The following is a 20,129-nucleotide window of genomic DNA, read 5'->3' on the forward strand; positions in this document are numbered from 1 at the left end:
GAATGGAATTTGAAAACGAATTTATCAAGTTAAAAATGTTTCAGTTTATTATATTTTATTTATCTTTCATCAATTTCAAAACTATTTTTTCGTTAATTTGATTCGTTTAAAACCTATTCTTTAGCGAAAGTTTTTTAAAACCGTGATATTTAAATAAAATCATTCGTGTTTAGGAAAAATGTTGTGTTTAATAAAACCGAGTTTTCATTGTAGTTTAAAAGTCTATGAAAACAGTTAAAAATCCCAAAATAAATACAAACCGTTTCAAAGCCCCAAATTACATCCAAAATAACCTATAAAAATAGAGAGTAAAACCATTAATGAAGTTTAAGCAATGTAATAAACATGTGGTCACTGTTGAGTCCTCCACCGCACCGGTCCGTCTAAGTCTGGGGATTACCTATATAGTTAAAATAGAAAGGGGTGAATTTACGTAAATCCAGTGTATAATCCCCACAGAAGACATGCATACAGTCAAACAACTATCATCAGTCAAATGCAGTCTAGGCCTAAGCCCATTTCAATTTCAATATCAGATATACATTAGGGCCTAAGCCCATCATAGTAACAGTACCAGATATACATTAATCAGTAAACAGAGTCCTACCTAACCAGCCTCTACACATTATCTCCGTCTATCCCTACACACCATGTGGGGTTTGAAACACCCACCCATCCCTGCAGTCTAAGTAGTACCGAGTGTGGCACATAATCAATAAATTGCAGTTGAGCTGCCAAATAATAGGCTTAAGAGCCTTTCAATACACTTCCTCCAAATATCAACATCCCAACCCAATGCAATGCAACATACATCATATGATATGCTAATACATGAAAATCAGTTATACATACAGTTCAGTATTTATTCATATAATCATCATGCTCAGTACATACATCATACATACAGTTTATACACTTAAGGGTCTAAGTAGTGCTTACTGACCCTACAGTAGGTTCACAGTCGACTTGGGCGACCTGTGCAACCTTAGAACACATTTCAGTTAAATGGGCTCACACACTTATGTGGGCCCATACGTCCATGTGGCCCATACAGCCTAATTTGGCATTGGCCGTGTGACCAGAATCTCACACGCCAGTGTGGACTACCCGTATAGACCCACACACCCATGTGGCCCATACGGCCCAAATCAATCTAGCCTGTGTGTTGCACACGACCTACCTGACCATTACACTGTCGTGTCTTGCCCACACGGCCTGGCCTCATCGATCACATGCCTGTGTTATGGTACATGGCCTACCACACGGACGACCACACTCTCGTGTGGCGTCAATAGTGAGGTTTTTGGCTTTCACCAAAACCCTATTTTCTGCGTTTTCGGGTATACACCTGTAACAGGTTCGATGCAAAAACAATCCCTAGTCAAACAGCACCTAAAATAGACCAATAAACACCGTATTAGTCGCTTAAATCGACACAAACCCGAACTACCTCGGAATAACACCCTTTTAATCCAACCAAGTTCTTACCTTTGAACGAGTAACAAAAATTCGCACACCTAAAACGTTGATTGAAGTACTTCAGCCTCTTGATTATCTCCTAAACACCAAACAAACCCCTTTAAACAATGATTCAACAACACAAAATAGAAATCACACTTACCCTACTTACCGGAATGCACAACACACTGAAATACCAAAAAATAGCAATACAATAACAGACAAAAAGAAGGCAGAAACGCAGGAGGGGAGAGGGAAAAGAAAGAAATGAAAGAAAGACAGAACACTGGCGTTAAATTCTTTTGATGAGAGAGAAAAGTTTGGAAAAAGAAAAATAAAAACCAAAAGATTACCCACATCCCTCACATCTCTCCCACTAACATAACTTCCACAGAATTTCAATTCAACCGAACCTCTCACCGTTAGTAGAGAAAAACTAATCTTCCACGCTCACACAAGGACTCAAACACAAGACCTCCAACACATCAACACACATCTTAACCACCAAACCTGCAAGCCCATTCTGTTATGGTTTTACAAATAATTTAATATAAGCCCGCTGAACAAGTTTAAGGCTTAAGTTAGAAAAATGCCAAAATTTACCAAAGGTAAGGCTTGAACTTGGGACCTCATACACACACCCAGAACACTTAACCACTGAAACAGATACATATTTGTGTCAAATTTTCACAAAAGTCAAAACAAGAATTTTGGGGCGTTACAACTCAACCCCCTAAAAGAAAATTTTGGCCTTGATATTTACCTGATCAAAACATATGAAGATACTGCTGACGCATCGCATCCTCAGGCTTCCACGTAGCCTCCTCAGTGTTATGATTCTGCCACAGCACATTCACTAACGGGATAGACTTCCTCCGAAGAACCTTTACATCGCGATCTAGAATCTGAACCGGCCTCTCTTCAAAGGTCAAATCTGGCTTAACCTCAATCTCCTTAATCGGGATAATATGAGTAGGATCAGAGCGGTAACGCCTCAACATCGAGACGTGGAATACGTCATGACTACGGTCTAGCTCTGAAGGTAACTCCAATTGATAAGCGACTGGTCCCACTCGCTTTAGAATTTGGTAAGGCCCAATAAACCTAGGGCTCAACTTGCCCTTGCAACCGAACCTCAAAACCTTCTTCCATGGCAAGACCTTAAGAAACACGAAATCCCCCACAGAATACTCAATCTCACGTCTCTTCAAAATAAAATAAAAATAAATTTAATGAACTTTTAAGGAAACATGATTGATTGGTCACTACGTTGTAATCAACATAGCCAAATTGGTTTCATTTTCTTACTCTGTCTTGATTAATCAATTTGATTTATGATTCGACAATGACAAATTTACGAGTCGAAATTTAACTATAATTTTTATAAATTAAAATATAAATTTATTATATATTAATTTTATAATTTGATTATTTTGAAGGAGTAAACATTTTTATTTTGAGGGGTTAAAGTACAATCTTCTTTTTTTCTTTATTTATAAGAGAATTAAATTAAAAAATTCATTTAAATGTGTCAAAATGTAATTTCATTGGGTCAAAATGTAATTTCATTATTTATTAATTTATAGTTTCTTTATTATAAGAAGACTAAATTGAATTTTTTATTTTTATTTTAGGGGTCAAGGCCCGTGCTGCTCCCTCACATTCGTCTCTTGACTTCGCATCTTATAAATATTAAGATTATGCACCATTAATGGATGAATTCTTTTATATGTAACTTATATTTATAAAAGAATATTTATATGAAAATTAAACGTGAAATAGTAAAATTAAGGTTTTCATATCCATTACTAGCTTTTTAACTGAATATATTATTTTTAATTTTATATTTACTTATTAAAATTTGTAATTAATTTTAGAATTATAATAGCTTGTATTATGATAAATATAAATTAAAACGGAAATTTTGAATAATTGTTTTTTTTACCACCGTGAAACTAATGTTATGAATGCTTAGAATTTTCTAGGAAAATGGTAATAAAAAAAAAAAAAGGGAGTTCACGTGAAATATATAGAGACAGATATTTCTGAGACTGTTTTCTTCCGCTATAAAAATTGCCATATATGTATATCTGTAGTTGCTTGAACTGCCTAAACTCCAGCTTAAAATGAATATAAAAATGGCAGAAATTTGGCTACTTACGCTGTAATTTAGAATGAAAAAAATTAATTTAAGACAATTTCCTTATAAAAATATATTTCCATTAATTCAATACATATTGTTCACTTATATTTAATTCATTAATTAATTTTAAAATATTTATATTTATTTTTCACAAATTATGCCTTTTGTTCTTTTTTGCTGACTCAACTATTAATTTTTTGATTTAATCACTAAGCTTTTCAAAATTAAATATTTCCATCACTTTGAGTTAGTGTGGACTTTTTTTTATTGGTCTAGTAACAAAATTAGCCCTACGATGTTTATACATTCTATCATTTTGATCTTAAATATAAAAATTCAACAAATTTAGCCCTTAATGTTTACAAAATTTTTCATTTTAGATCTAATCCTAAAATTTATTAAATTTGGCCCTCAACATTTATAAAATCTGTCAATTTAGTCCTAACTCTAAAATTTAAAAATATTTTAAAAAAAGCAATTCATTTTAGCCCTTTCTAACCTATCAACAAATTCATGTAAGATATTAAAATAAGAAAAAAGAGTACCATCTTTCCACTCACTTGCAAAAAAAACTCTTAAAATTTAGATAAAACACAAGAATTTAAGATCCAAAAGAAAATAAAGGCATTAAAAACATTATATGTTCGGGATTATTCAAGAAAAGTTCCAAATTAATTGGTTTGGTCTAGTGTGAAGCTTAAGTTATAACAAAAGAAATTGTTGCAAGTGACTTGAAAGAGGGTACTTCTTTTTCTTATTTTAATATCTCACATGATTTAGCCAATGGGCTATAAAGGGGTAAAAATGATTTGTTTTTAAATATATATTTTTTAATTTTCGGAGTTAGGACTAAATTGAAAAATTTTGTAAACATTGAGGGCCAATTCATTGGTTTTTTTAAATTAGAACTAAAATGATAAATTTTGTAAACATTGATGGCTAAATTTGTTGAATATTTTATATTTAGGATCAAAATGATAGAATATGTAAATATTAGAGGGCTAAATTTGTTATTAGACCAATAAAAAATATCACAAAAGCTTAGAGTGACTAAGATATTTAATTCAAAAGTTTAATGACTAAATCAAAACTAATAGTTTGGTAACCAAAATATAATGAAAAGCATAATTGAGTGACAATTTTATAGTTTACCTATAAAAAATAATTTTCAACTTGGATTTAACGTTTCACATCAATTATTTAAAAGATAAAATTTAAGGAAAGGTTAATTTGCATATTTCTAAATGTATAAGGATTACTTTACTTGTTTTTCATTAATTTGTATATTTCTAAATGTATAAGGATTACTTTACTTGTTTTTCAATAAAGAGGTCGAAATGTAGTCCGTCCTAAATTCAAGGGTTTCCTTAATACTTTTACCGATAAATTATCAACTCATACAGTAATAGAATGTAACGTAATAAACTTCATGCATTAATTTATTTATATATTTTATTACTACTTTAAGTTTTTAAATATATTTTATTAATTATATATTTTATCTCACGTACCAGATAAAGTTAGTATTATAAAAGGAAAAAAATACTTTCATCCTCATGCAAAGCTCGCCTAACTTTGAAACTACAATTATATCCTGAAAATCATAACACCAAACATGTGTACATAATTTGGCAGCCTAGCAAAACCAGTCTTTTCATGATATCTTTATTATTTAGTTTGCCAAATTTCACATCCCTAACCTATACATATACATATATATGTGGATATATAGGATTCCCATCATCTATTTATTCAATCTGTGTTCCACTAATCTCAAGGTTTCCCAACTTCTTGGGTCTCTCGTAATTCTTTAACAAGAGTGAGCAGCAAACAACACTAACAGAGGAAGCAGCCATGGCAGCTCCAGCAATCCATGGAGGTAAACGAAATCCACTTGATGGAAATAGAGCCCTTGTGGCTATTGGAATCCCAAGTATATTATACCCCAATGCCCAAATATAGTTAAGGCGAATATGAGAATATGTTTTCCTGGAAAGGTGTATTGCTATGATCACATCCTCTAAGTTACTCTTCATCAAAAGTATATCAACTGCCTCTAACATGGTTATGATACATTCCCTGACGTGGTTAACTTTCTGTATAAAAATAAAAAAAAAAATAATATCTTTGATTTGAGATCCCAACTTGGGATATCCAAGTGAAGAATTGTTTAGTTCACTGCTCAACCAATTGCTAAATTTACCATTTGTTCTATTAATGCCATTCTCAAAAGTCTAAGGCTTTGCAAACATAGAAATTGCGCTTATTTCGTCAAAATAAAATAAAAATAAACTTAATAAACTTTTAAGGAAACATGATTGATTGGTCACTACGTTGTAATCAACATAGCCAAATTGGTTTCCTTTTCTTACTCTATCTTGGTTAATCAATTTGATTTACGATTCGGCAGTGACAAATTTACAGAGTCAAAATTTAACTATAATTTTTATAGATTAAAATATAAATTTATTATTTATTAATTTTATAATTTGATTATTTTGAAGGACTAAACATTTTTATTTTGAGGGGTTAAAATACAATCTTACTGTTTTCTTTATTTATAAGAGAATTAAATTAAAAATTTATTTAAATGGGTCAAAATGTAATTTCATTATATATTAATTTATAGTTTCTTTATTTATAAGAAGATTAAATTGAATTTTTTTATTTTAGGGGTCAAGGCCCCTACCTGCTCCCTCACATTCGTCTCTTAACTTCTGCATCTTATAAATATTAAGATTATACACCATGGATGAATTCTTTTATATGTAACATATATTTATAAAAAATATTTATATGGAAATTAAATATGAAATTGTAAAATTAAGGTTTTTATATTCAGCTTTGAATATATTAATTTTAATTTTATATTTACTTGTTAAAATTTGTAATTAATTTTAGAATTGTAATAGTTTGTATTATGATAAATATAAATTAAAAACGGAAAATTTGAATAATTATTTTTTTTACACTTTTGTTAATGAAATAAAACTTCATATATATTTGGTATGCACCGTGAAACTAATGTTATGAATGCTTAGAATTTTCTAGGAAAATGGTAAGAAAAAAAAAGGGAGTTCACGTGTATATGTATATAGACACTGATATTTCAGAGACTGTTTTCTTCCTCTAGAAGAAATAGCCATATATGTATATCTATAGTTGCTTGAACTGCCAAAATTCCAGCTTAAATTGAATATAAAAATGGCGGAAATTTGGCTACTTAAGCTGTAATTTGGAATGAAAAAATTAATTTAAGATAATTTCCTTATAAGAATATATTTCCATTAATTCAATACATATTGTTTACTTATATTTATTGCATTAATTAATTTTAAAAATATTTATATTTATTTTCACAATATCAACGAGTTTAAACTTATTTTATTGTCAATATGTTATATTTTTGTTGAATAAAATTTATATTTTTTATATGATTACAAGATTATGCATATGTAAGTGTATTAAAGTTTGAGTGCTCTGAATACAATTTGATGTAGGATAATTGATGAAATCCCATAAAGAAAAGAAGAAGGCTAACAGAAAAGAGAGAAAAGAGAATCCAAAGTTTTAGACAAATACAATATCCCAGGCATTTCATTACATATTCCTTTCTATATCTTTGTTTAGGAAAACATAACATGAAAATAGTAAATAATTAAAATATAACTTAGGCAAGGCTTAACCCACTAACAAGCCTGTTAAAATTAACTTAAATAACAAACCCATATATATATATATATATATATATATATATATGTGGATATATAGAACTCTCATCATCTATTATTCAATCTGTATTCCACCAATTTCAAGGTTTTCTAGCTTCTTGGGTCTCTTGTAATTCTTTAACTGATAAAACCTAAAATAAGAACTATCTTGAATAGAAACTAAAAAAGAAACGAATTAAAAAGATAGTATACTGTGTATTTTATATCCAGCCTTTCTTTGAACTTTACAACTGTTATTTATAGAGAATTGCTACTGACTAGCTTTCCCTCAACGACTTAACGACTATTGTACCAGAATAACAATTCATAACTAACTCTAACATGCATCCAGCTGCTCGACAGGAAAAACCCTAAGAAACTGTCTAAACCGAGTAAAACACGCCAAGGAAAGTGGCTTGGTAAGAATGTCAGCAACTTCATCACAGGCAGGTACCTTACCAACAACAATGGTACCAGCGGCAACCTTCTCCCGAACAAAGAACAAGTCAAGCTCCACATGCTTAAACTTAGAATGAAGAACAGGATTAGCAGCAACGGCAACGGCACTAGAACTATCACACTAGTTAGTAGGAGTATCGGCAGACGAAACTTGTAACTCCTGAAGTAGAGAGAGCAACCAAGTGACATCACTAGTAGCTGCAGCAAGACTCTGGTATTCTGCTTCAACCGTAAAGCGAGAGACGACTTGTTGCTTTTTGGAGCACCACAAAACTGGCGAGTATCCAAAATACACACAGTAGCCAGACGTAGAACGGCGGTCACCAAAATCCAACCCCCATTTAGCATCAGCATATCCCACAAGAAACAACCGGGTAGAAGGGCGAAAGACAACACCATAATCAAGCGTACCACATAAATATCGTAATATTCGCTTCAAAGCAACCATATGAACCGTAGAAGGGTTGTGCATGAATTGACAAATATGATTAACAACATAAGCAATGCCAGGACGAGTAAGGACAACGAACTGCAGGGCTTCGACAAGACTCTGGTATTTGTAGGATCACTTAACGGATCACCATCACTTTTGGACAATCGAGAGGAGAAAATCATAGGTATATGAACCGATTTGGCATTGGAGAGTGAACTTCGAGCAAGAAGATCCCGAATATATTTCTTCTGACATAACTGAAGGCACCCAGTAGACGAGGGGGTAACCTCAATTCCAAGAAAATAATGCAAATCACCCATATCTTTGAGAGCAAACTCAGCATTTAACTGATCAACAAATTTAGCAATAACAGTCGAGACATTACCAGTGATAATTATATCATCGACATATACAAGGACATATAAGACGGAATCAGACGTAATACGAATAAAGAGAGATGCATCAGACTTTGATACGACAAACCCAATAGACACAAGAAACCGCTTGAGTTTATCAAACCATGCTCGTGGGGCTTGTCGAAGCCTATACAAAGCCTTCTTCAATCAACAGACAAAAGGCTGCCCAGCAGAATCATATTGAACAAAGCCCGAAGGTCGTTGCATGAACACTTCATTATCCAAATCCCCGTTCAAGAATGCATTATTCACATCGACTTGACGAAGGGGCCATCGTCTTGAAACAGCAATAGACAAGATAATACGAATAGTAGCCGGTTTAACTATAAGACTAAAGGTTTCTGTAAAATCACAACCTGGTATTTGAGAACACCCTTTAGCAACTAAGTGAGCCTTTCGTCGATTAACAGAACCGTCAGGATTTCTCTTAATTTTGAATAACCATTTGCACTCGATCGCTCGCCGTCTAGGAAGAGAAGGTACAAGGTCCCAAGTCGAATTAGCCATGAGTGCATCAAATTCAGCTTGAACAGCAACCTTCCAGTCCGGATGAGCAAGGGCCTCTTCAATAAAACATGACTCAAAATCAACAGCTACAGCAGTTAAAACCTTGGGCTTGAAAATTCCTACCTTCGATCGTGTGACCATAGCATGAGTATATCTTGAAGAAACACAAGGCACCTTTAACGGGATTGACTGCTCAGAAGACACCGAAGTGGAAGAGTAACTACCCCTTACATTCCCCGTACTAGCAGCACCAGACTGAATAGTCACAGCTGCTGGTAATGAACACGTTGCAGATTGAGAATCAGAAGCAGAGCGAACAGCCTCACAAGCAGATTCAAGCACAGGAGACGGTGAAGAAACAACAGGAAGTTGTGAAGAACTGACAGGAGGATTCGAAGGTGTGGAAGAGGACGTATGAACAAGAGGAACATACGTAACAGTTTGCATAGAGTGACCAGCATTAGTCGACACCGGAGGTAAAAACAAGAATCGATGCTCATCAAACACAACATGACGAGAAACAATCACTTTCTCTTCTGGAGTAAGACAAAAATAACCCTTATGTTGAGAGCTATAACCTAAAAATGTACAAGGTTGAGAATGAAAATCTAGCTTATGACGTAAGAATAGGCATAGGTACGGAAAACAACAGCATCCAAAAATCTGGAGATGAGCATATTGGGGAACACACCCATACAGTCTTTGATACGATGTATGACCCTGTAGAACAGAAGTAGGCAGTCTATTAATAAGATGAACAGCACTGCTGAACGCATAACCCCAATGTTTCATAGGAAGATTAGCTTGAGCAAGTAAGGTTAGACCAATTTCCACGATATGTCGATACTTACGCTCAGCCACTCTATTTTGTTCAAAAGTGTGCGGGCAAGATAAACGATGTAAAATCCCTTGATCAGCAAGGACTGACGCAAAAACATGAAACTCCCCACCCCAATCGCTTTGAAACTTCTTAATTTGCTTGCCAAACTGAGTAGCTACCAATTTCTGAAATTGAAGAAAACAGTCTAGTGCTTGAGACTTACGTTTAATCAAGTAAACCCACGTAAACCGACTGTACATGTCTACAAAGGAAACATAGTACAAATTTCTTTCACAGGCAACAGATGCCGGACCCCACAAATCAGATACAACTAATTCAAACAACTCCACATACTCAGTATTGGACTTAGAAAACGGCAGTTTATGAGACTTGCCCTTCTGACATGCAATACAAACATTAGTGAGAGTCTTTTTATTAGAAACAATTCCATATTTATTTAAAACATCATTAAAAATCCTAGCCGACGGATGACCAAGTCGATTATGCCATAGCGTGAAATCATCAGGGATCAATGAGGAATCTTGAACATCAACATTATGAGCCTCAGCCACTTGAGCAGATGAGACAGGGGAAGCAACTGAGAAATGATAGAGCCTATCACGAACTTGGCCCCGCAACAAGATTTCATGCGTCTTGATGTCCTTAATGACACAATAAGAGGGGTGAAATTCCAAAAACACATTGTTGTCCTGAGCAAACTACGACATAGATAAGAGATTCTTGCGAATACTTGGAACACACAACACATTAGTCAACCGCAAGAGCTTTGAATTTGAAGAAAGAATCGTATCTCCTACAGACAACATTTTAGAAATAACCCCATTGCCTATTAAAAGTTCAGATATACCTGAATAAGGAGTAGGAGCATTTAAATCTGCTGCATTCTGGCAAATATGATGAGAAGCACCAGAGTCCGGGCACCACGATGTAGTCCCGACTGGTGTGGGAACATAAGGATCCACACTGCCAAAACTCGAGTCATACTGGGATATGTCCGAAAAATTAGAAACACGAAAATCGAGAATACGAGGCAATCCAATATCCTGAGAATTATCAATATCAAAAAATCGAGCATGATGTTTTGTACGCCACGGGACCTTAAGCGGAGCAGTCGGGACGCCCACAAAATTCGCAACAAGAGAACCAAGAGAATCTTGAGGCACGGGCTGAGCACCAGGAACCGGCCCATGACGCTAATCGGGAGGGCCATGTGGCCCAGGCATTCGGCCAATAACATTTGGCGTAGGAGCATACTGCATCTGACCCAGATCATACTGGGCCGCACGATCTACAAATTGCCTGCTAGGACGGGCATAAGGCCCAGGTGCATACACACGGGGCGCATATGGCCCACCATGCTGCCCAGTTGACACATACTGCCTACCATGCTATGCAGATCCAAACGCAAGCGTAGTAGAATGATTCTGCCATATCCACTGCCTTCCTTCAACACGTTGCACTGGAGGGAACGCCCGAGAACGATACTCACCACCAACGGCCAGAGCATCATGACTAAAAGAGGAAGTATCAAACTCTCTGTCAAACTGATAGTAGCAACACTGCGTAACATGGCCGAGCCGATTACATATCTGACACTGCACTCTAGGATGGAAACCACGGCCACCACGAGATCCAGTCGATGACCTCTCACCATGCACAACACGAGAATCATACTCAGCAACCGCAACAGGAGTTTTAACAACATGCGTAACCATTGGGACATCCCTTGCAACCTGTGTTTGGCGATTCTCAATGGCCATCAATATATCAACAAGTTTTTGAAACGATAACGGCTCCGACGAGCCTGAAACTAACATAAACACAGAATCGAAATCAGAAGAAATACCACCAAGGAGTACCTCTACTTTCTCTGCCTCAAAAACAGCCAAACCCGACACCTCTAGAAGAGCACACAGAGTCTTGATGCGTGATACATACTCTTTGACAGCGAATCCACCTTTCCGGACCGCATGGAGATCATGCCGGATCTGAGACACCTTCTCGATGGATGAAGCTACAAACAAATGACTCGCAGCACTCTAAATATTACTCGCAGTTTTAGTAGAAATGAAATAAGAGAGCAGAGAAGAATTAACCGTAGAGAGAAGCCACAATGCCAGCAACTTATCCCTGTTGTTGGAACAGAATCGCTTCCGGATTCGGAGCGAGAGTACCATCCGGTGTAGCCACCACCTTCGGCAGAGCAGGAACAGAACCGTCCAAGAAACCTTGAAGATCATAGCTTCAACAATTAAACGAACTTGAAGTTGTCATTGAACACAGTTCGTCTTATCCAAATTAATTATTTCATGACGAGGAAAACTATGCACTAAACGTGAAGTGGAGAAAGGAGCAGTAGCACCACCAGTCGGAGATGCAATAAATGGATCCATGAGCGTAAGACGAAAAGAAGCAAAAGCACCAGGAACTAGGCGACTGATACCATGATAAAACCTAAGATAAGAACTATCTTAAATAGAAACTAAAGAAGAAACGAATGAAAGAGATAGTATACTGTGTATTTCATATCCAGCTTTTCTTTGAACTTTACAACTGTTATTTATAGAGAACTGCTACTGACTAACTTTCCCTTAACGGCTTAACAACTATTGCACCAAAATAACAATTCATAACTAACTCTAACATTAACAAGAGTTAGCAGCAAACAACACTGACAGAGGAAGCAACCATGGCAGCTCCAGCAATCTATAGAGGTAAACGAAATCCAGTTGGTGGAAATAGAGACCCTGCAGCTATTGGGATCCCAAGCATATTATACCCAAATGCCCAAATATAGTTCAGGCAAATATGAGAAAATGTTTTCTTAGAAAGGTGTATGGCTGTGATCACATCCTCTAAGTTACTCTTCATCAGAACTATATCAGCTGCCTCTATTGCAATATCTGTTCCTGCACCGATTGCCATACCGACATCGGTTGCTTCAAGTGCCGGCAAATCATTGATGCCATCCCCTATCATTGCCACAGCATAACCTTCCGCTTGTAACTCTTTTACTTTCTCGCTTTTTGTTCGAGTTTAGCTTCTGCAACAACAGTTTCAATGCTAATTTGACTAGCAATGGAACTTGCAGTTCCCCAATTATCACCAGTCACCATGATGCTTCTTACATTCATTGACTTGAGAATGGAAATAACTTTTTGTCCACCTGGTTTCACTGGATCGAATATGGCGAGAACTCCCGTTACTTCACCATCTATCGATACTAAAATGCCGGTTTGAGCCATTGATTCCGTTTCGGTTAACATGTCTTGAGCATCAACTGGAATAACAATGTTGTTTTCCAACATTAAGCTCTTGTTTCCCACAATTATTTCCTTGTCCCTAACAATGGCTTTCACTCCATGTCCTGTTATAGAGACGAAGTCACGTGCTTCTAGCCATGCAGGGTTCTCTTCATCTTCTCTGAACTTCTTGGCATACTCGATAATGGCTTTGGCTAAAGGATGCTCACTATTTGCCTCAGTTGTAGCAACAAGCTCGTAGAATTCATGTAACACCACGTTTTTCAACAATCTTGTGTTAACAACGATCGGCTTTTCGACCGTGAGAGTTCCTCTCTTGTCGAATACAATGCAATTTACCTTATGTGCACCTTCCAATGCTTGACTACCTTCGATTAATACACCTAGAGATGCACTGACACCAGTACCGACCATAACAGCAATAGGGGTTACAAGCCCCAAGGCACATGGACAAGCTATGACCATCACTGAAATTCCAAATTGAAGTGCCAGCTCGAAACTATCCATCGAAGATGGTATCCATGATTCAAGGTACCATGGAACTTTCCAGCTAAAAACCATGCAAGCCACGTTGAAAACGAAAGCATGATCGCCTGTTGAAGACAACAACAAGAACAAGTAGCTTAAAACCAAATTTATGGAAACAATCCTAAAAGGACTCTCTTGACTTGACTCACCAGAGGCACGAAATATTTGGAAATTCGATCAGCAAACTTCTGTACAGGAGCTTTGTCCATTTAAGCAGATTCAACAAGATGAGCAATCTGTGCAAGTGCACTTTCTGAACCAACCTTTGTTGCTTTAATATGCAATACTCCATTCTCATTAACCGTATCTCCGATAACCGTATTGCCTTTCCTTTTTGCCACCGGTCGTGCTTCTCCGGTTATCAAGCTTTCATTTATATGACTTTGCCCCCACAAAACAAAACCATCTGAAGCTACTTTTGCACCAGGTAGGATTTTGATAATATCATTCTTTTGTATCATTCGACTATCGATTTCTTCTTCACCTATCATATTTCCTTCTTCATCTAAACTCAACAACATTGCTGTCTCAGTTGCAAGGTTCATAAGCTTAGCAATGGCTTCTGATGTTTTTCCTTTAGCTAAAACCTCAAGATATTTACCAAGTAAAATGAATGAGATAAGCATTGCACTTGTTTCAAAAAAATCAGTACCTTCAAAATCTGGAGAAGAAGCAGCTCTTATCACAGTGTATACAGAATAAAAGTAAGCTGTATTAGTCCCCAATGCGATTAAAACATCCATATTTGCGGACCCATGGCGTAATGCTTTATAAGAACCGGTGTAAAACCGTCTCCCTATTATGAACTGAACCGGAGTTGATAGCACCCATCTTATGACTTCACCTATAGTTAACATATTCACTTCTTTGGTGTCCAATCCATGTTTAATTCCAGGGATATACATGAAAACCATGGAGGTTAAAAATACAGGAGTAGTGAAAATCAAGCTCCATAGGAAGGATCTGAAGTACTGCTTAATTTCTTCCTTTCTATGAGATTCCCTTCCACCACCTTCACCTTCGGAATATATCGTTGCCTTAAAACGCCTGCTACTACCTGTTGAATCTATTACTTTGATGAAGTTTCTTGGTCCTGTCATAGCTGGTTTATATGAGACTGCAATTTTTTTGAGTTCAGGGGATATTTGTACAGCTTGAACACCAGGGAGTGCTTGAAGGGAATTTTCAAGCACTCTCATCGAGTTAACCGTCCTTACACCGTCGATACGGAGATTGATCTTGCTCATGTCTTCTCCAGTACTAACAAGTACGGCTCCGAATCCGGTCTCTTCTATTTTCTCCATGAGTTGATTGCAGGTTATGATTTTGGGATCATGATGAATCTGTGCTTCTTCGTTTGCTAAAGCCACTTGGACCTTTTGCACACCGGGAGCTGCCTGTCATTCCGTCGATAAGAAGTGCATGTCATTCCGTTGATCCGAATACGGCAGACTTGAACGGATTTATAGTCGGTCTCGTCTTGGATCAATGCAGCTTGAAATCCAGCATCTTCAATGGCGTCACGAATGCTCTCTTCCTATAAATGTTTAATATTTCAAAACCTTGTTCAAGATAAAAAAACAAAAGAACAAGACAGATTCAAGTCCAACTTGCATCTAATAAGTTAGGAGCTAAATCCTGCACCTTCTAATGAAACTGCAAGAACAATTAGTGGGATACATTTTTAAGCTTTACTTCATTCACTTAACGTCATCAAGTAATATCTTTTTGCATCTGTAACAATGAGAAAAGCTGTAGTAAAACTTTCAGTCCAACCCTTTTTGTCATTTGGAAATTAGCATCCAACAGTAAACAACATGAAGCATAGCTCTTGATGTAGAAGTATATTTTTTCCCCTTAGTTTTCCCTCAGCTCACTTAAAAAGTTAAATATTATATCTATACGTAATATATTTAAACTTCTGACAGAATTAATAACACAAATTAATCCAACATCAATTCAATTAAAATTTATTAAAAATAAAAAATTACCAAATATTATTATAATAATGTTTTTATTTTTATTTTTATATTTTGATATAAAAATAATTTAAAATATTATATCTATAGTTATTATATTTAAGTTATTAATAGAATTAGTAACACAATAGACTAAACATAAACTCAATTGAAAAATTATTTAAAAAATTCATTTAAAAATAAGAAATATTAGACGCTATTGTCTTTTTATATTTTTATATAAAAATCTAATATAAAAACAATTTAACCTAGACGAAACGTGAGACAATGAAACAATTTAACAAATATAGAAGTTAAATTGATGAAATATATAAATATCCTAATCATTGGATTGACAATATGAGAAGCCAAATTTGAGTAGACTTAAAATTTGAAGGGTGGTACTTGGGATTTAAGTATATAACACGTAAGGTGGGGTTTCATGGCTCACTACCAAGCTGGCCCCATTCACAAAAACAAATTGCAGCAACCTGTAGATTTGTCGGTAAAGCATCAATAGAAGTCAAAATCAAAGGGTTCATAATCATGCCTACTTTAAGTTGTTTCTTCCTTATCCTCCCCAAGCAAAGGTAAGTGGAAATAAAGTCAATAAAGTCAAACTTGTCAAAGCAGAGAACCAAATCTTGTTTTTGTTGCTTAGTGAAAACAATTGTTTCATTGCACAAACAAACAAAAAAAAGGTTACATTTTTCTTGTCCTATTCATGCATGTCTTTAGAAGGCTGCAATTAATTTGAATATCCGACTTGATGAATTAAAAGCTAGTTGTTCTGAAATTCAATTATCGAAACATAAATTAAGAAAAACTTACGTTAACAAAACTTGGGTAGAACATAACTTGCGCCTTGTTGTTCAAAACATCAACAACAGCTTCCTTAATTCCCGGAGGCCTCTTAATAGCCTTCTCGACGGAGCCAGCGCAGGCCGAACATGCCATCCCCATCACTGAAAACATAGCTTTCGCCTCTGATCCCTGCAAGCTCGTTTCTTGTGCCGTAACCCCTTTTGGGTATTTGGGAATCGATGGATAATGAGGCCTTGGTGACAAATCCCCAGAACTCTCCTTCCTTACGCATGACGAAGCTAACAACTTTATCGCCATCGTCAAACTTCTTGCCACATCAACATCATTCCCTCTTGCATCCTGAACAGCCAAAAAAAAAAAAAACAAAACCCAGTGAGATAAATGAAAGACAATTTAAATTGAATCTATGGGGGTATAAATTTGAATTAAACCCAAAATGAACCTTAACAGTGAAATCATGAACTGATTCCTTAGAAGATTGAGAAGACATAGTATGATGAAAAACTCAAATCTCAAACTACCCAAAGAAGACCTTAGCGAAATCAGAGGAAAAACAGAAAAGGGTTTTGCTTGGAACTCAGTTTAAGAGAAGCAAAAGCAAAGCAACTATATCAAGATTTAATTTATTTATTTTTCAAACAAGGCTAATACAAGTTGAAAAGGGTACCATGCAGCGTAATTTATAGGATTGTGAGAAGACGGTCAAAACGTCGTCTGGGGACCGTGAAGGCAAATTTTACAACGTGGAATTTTCATATGCTCGCACATCGGATAAAGTGGGGCCGTATTCGCATCAGGGCTACGTCCCCTAGTTTTGTACTTTTCGGCGTGTGAACGGAACATTTTGCGCTTTGCCCATTTCTCAATTGGTTCAAACTGTTGCATTTCTTGGTTTAAAATTTGTTCAAATATACTATATAAGTCTAATAAATTTTAATTTTAATCTTTATATTTTTATTTTCTGAAATTTAATTATTCTATTTTTATATTTCAAATTTAAATCCAATAATTAACATCTTATTTTTTGGTTAATTTTATTAGTATGATATTTTGAAATTAAAAAAAATTCATTTGATAACTATGTAACTAAAAAATGACGATATAATGATCTTAAATTTAACAAAAAAATTTAAAGATGTTAACAATTCAACTTGCTTTTTAAATCTAAAAAGTAGAGAGAGTAAATGCCTTATAATAAAAGTAAAATGACTAAATTCTAAATATTCGAGGAGTACAAAATCTTAGAGCATATTTAATATATCTAATATACCCTATATAAAACACTTATCAACTCCCTAACATTGCATTTGAAGTCTAAAACTCCACTGACATAATAACAAATATTTTATATATATATATTATAATAATATGAGATTACACAAAAGGAAACAATTCTTATATGGCACAATTTATAAATTGTCATTTGTTACCATAATAATCTACCGTGTATAACTCATTTAAAAATTTAATTCAAAACAAATTCCTCATAAAAATATAGAAACAATTTTGGACAAATTTTATTATGTTTTGTTTATATATGGACAAATTTGGAATGAAAAAAATTAATTTATGACAAATTCTTTATAAAAATATATTTTCATTAATTCAATTCATATTGTTTTCTTACAAAATTCATGTTATATTTAATTTATTAATTAATTTTAAAAATTTTATATTTATTTTTCACAATATTAATGAATTAAATCTCATCTTTTTTTTTTTTTTTGTTGAACATAAGTTTAAAAATAAAGCGAGCATCATCCTAATGAAAATTATCATCAATTAGCAGTGATTGCTTAATCTCTTCTTCAAGCCAACATCTCACAATGGAATTAAAATAATGAATTGAAATAGAATGTGAAATATATTGTAAATACATGGAACTCATGAATTGAATGTAGAATGGATAGTGTCATTATTTAAATAATATGTGGAATGGAAAACTATTATATAGTAAGTAATGAAAATTGATTATGGTATATAATGATGTATTCATGAATTGAGTATTGTATGGCTAATGTCATAGTATGAATAAATGTGGTTTTAAATATTCAATTGTGTCTATTATATTTGTAGAGGCCCAAATTTGCCCGAGGCCCAACAACCCAAAAAATAATTGTTAACAGTCCATTTTACAAATCCAAGCCCAATAAACCCAAATCCATTTTAAAAAAAATCTGACCCAATTTCTATTGGGGGCCCCAATAGGCCTAAAAGACTAAACCAGGAAACCCTAGGGTTTCATACCAGCACATTAGGCGCTGCTCCTCACGTGCTGTCAGCGCGTTCAACGCCCGAGATAGGCGCCCCGTCCCATCGCCTGTACCACTACCTGCTCCCTTTCCGTTGATCCCGCTTAGCCCTACAAAACGAAAGAGAAACACGCAAAGCAGAAGCAGTAGAACATGGATAATGTATTTGTAATATTCTTGGCTATAAAGCCAAAGAAAAAAGCGAATGCAAAAAAGGGGGGATTTTTTGGAAAGAAAAGAAGCAGAGAGTATTAATCCAAAAAGAAGGCTATTTCAAAAAGGTGATTTGATTTCTGGATTTTCTTTATTTTTAGTCTATTTTGATTTTCTTGTGACATTTTCTTTTTTTACACGCAACTAAGAGAGGAGAGGGACTTACCTCGTGGCCGTGCCATCGGAGATTTCCCCCGTCTTTGGATTCGGACCCGAAATGGGGTTGAGGCCCTTTGCTTTCTTGTGTGATAAAACTCTCCCTTTTATTTTCTAAAGCAAAACAGGATTTCAAGTTGTTTTCATCTTCTTTTTTTATCTTTTTTATTGATGTATGAGAACAAAGAAAGGGAGCTCACTTACCAGGGCTTCGTGGTCATGGTCTTAGGCCATTTTTTCGCACCGTCGGCAACCAGATATGGTGGTGGTCCGGCGTCATGTTTGGGTGAAACCCTAACAGAGGGGGTTGAGACTTTTGGGGTTTGTTTAGAAAAGGGATTTGTAAGGTAAAAAAAATAATAATAATGATAAAGGTTTTAATGAAAATTCAAAAGGCACCATTAAAAGAGGGGGGAGGGAAATCAATGCGTTGGCTTGATCCACGCATTCTCACTTTAAAAGGGGAATTTTTGCGTTTAGTCCTCCCCATTTGTGCCGCCATCTATTTAGGCCCTATTTATATTTTCTTTGATTCTTTTAAATTATCCCTAGAATTTGTGCGTATACTCAATTTAGTCCACATTAGATGGTTTATTTTTTTTTAATCCCTATTGGTTTATGCGCATTGTATTTTAGTCCTTCAGGTTGTTTAACAGTTGTTATTTATTTGCAAATTATCCGTTTAATTTTATTTTTGCTTCAATTGAGTTTTTTAGCTCAAGTTTTTATTCTTTATATTATTTTTTATTTTTTTCAAAGAAATTCATTTGTTATATATCTTTGGACATATTATCATGGATTATTTCATTAACCTTGCATTGTTTAAGCACTTTCATTAGTGTATATATATATGTATGTATGTTTTAATTTGTTTAACTTTACGATTCATGAATGTAAAAATCTTTTATATGTACATTTTTATGTTTGAAGGTTTACATGGTATTAAACTTCATATTATGATATATAA

At 34.8% G+C, this 20,129-nt stretch overlaps 1 protein-coding gene, 2 long non-coding RNA genes and 1 pseudogene across 3 annotated transcripts; 1 reads left to right on the forward strand and 3 right to left on the reverse strand.

Moving 5' to 3' along the window:
- Window positions 1–5,349: 5,349 nt before the first annotated feature.
- LOC128279282 (probable copper-transporting ATPase HMA5) lies at window positions 5,350–15,062 on the reverse strand (annotated as a pseudogene).
- LOC108469239 (probable copper-transporting ATPase HMA5) lies at window positions 12,464–17,186 on the reverse strand. The gene is made up of 2 exons (XM_053018194.1): window positions 16,548–17,186; window positions 12,464–15,295 (listed from the first exon to the last, which is right to left on the reverse strand). The coding sequence occupies exons 1-2, from the start codon at window positions 16,836–16,838 to the stop codon at window positions 15,119–15,121; spliced, it is 468 nt and encodes a 155-aa protein (XP_052874154.1). The 5' UTR covers window positions 16,839–17,186; the 3' UTR covers window positions 12,464–15,118.
- A 1,361-nt stretch (window positions 17,187–18,547) lies between these two features.
- On the reverse strand, window positions 18,548–19,648 carry LOC108468129 (uncharacterized). The gene is made up of 2 exons (XR_001868968.2): window positions 19,367–19,648; window positions 18,548–19,276 (listed from the first exon to the last, which is right to left on the reverse strand). It is a non-coding gene; the product is annotated as an uncharacterized LOC108468129 (long non-coding RNA).
- Window positions 18,937–19,556, forward strand: LOC108468130 (uncharacterized). Its single transcript, XR_001868969.2, has 2 exons — window positions 18,937–19,074; window positions 19,156–19,556. It is a non-coding gene; the product is annotated as an uncharacterized LOC108468130 (long non-coding RNA).
- Window positions 19,649–20,129: the final 481 nt, after the last annotated feature.

Source organism: Gossypium arboreum, chromosome 8, assembly GCF_025698485.1.
Source record: "Gossypium arboreum isolate Shixiya-1 chromosome 8, ASM2569848v2, whole genome shotgun sequence".
Taxonomy (NCBI): Eukaryota; Viridiplantae; Streptophyta; class Magnoliopsida; order Malvales; family Malvaceae; genus Gossypium; species Gossypium arboreum.

Coding starts and splice junctions, on each gene's coding strand:
- LOC108469239 (XM_053018194.1), bottom strand. CDS start 16,838: ATGGCGATAAAGTTGTTAGCTTCGTCATGCGTAAGGAAGGAGAGTTCT. Junction 15,296..16,547: donor TCTACCCAAGTTTTGTTAAC/GTAAGTTTTTCT, acceptor AAACATTTATAG/GAAGAGAGCATTCGTGACGC.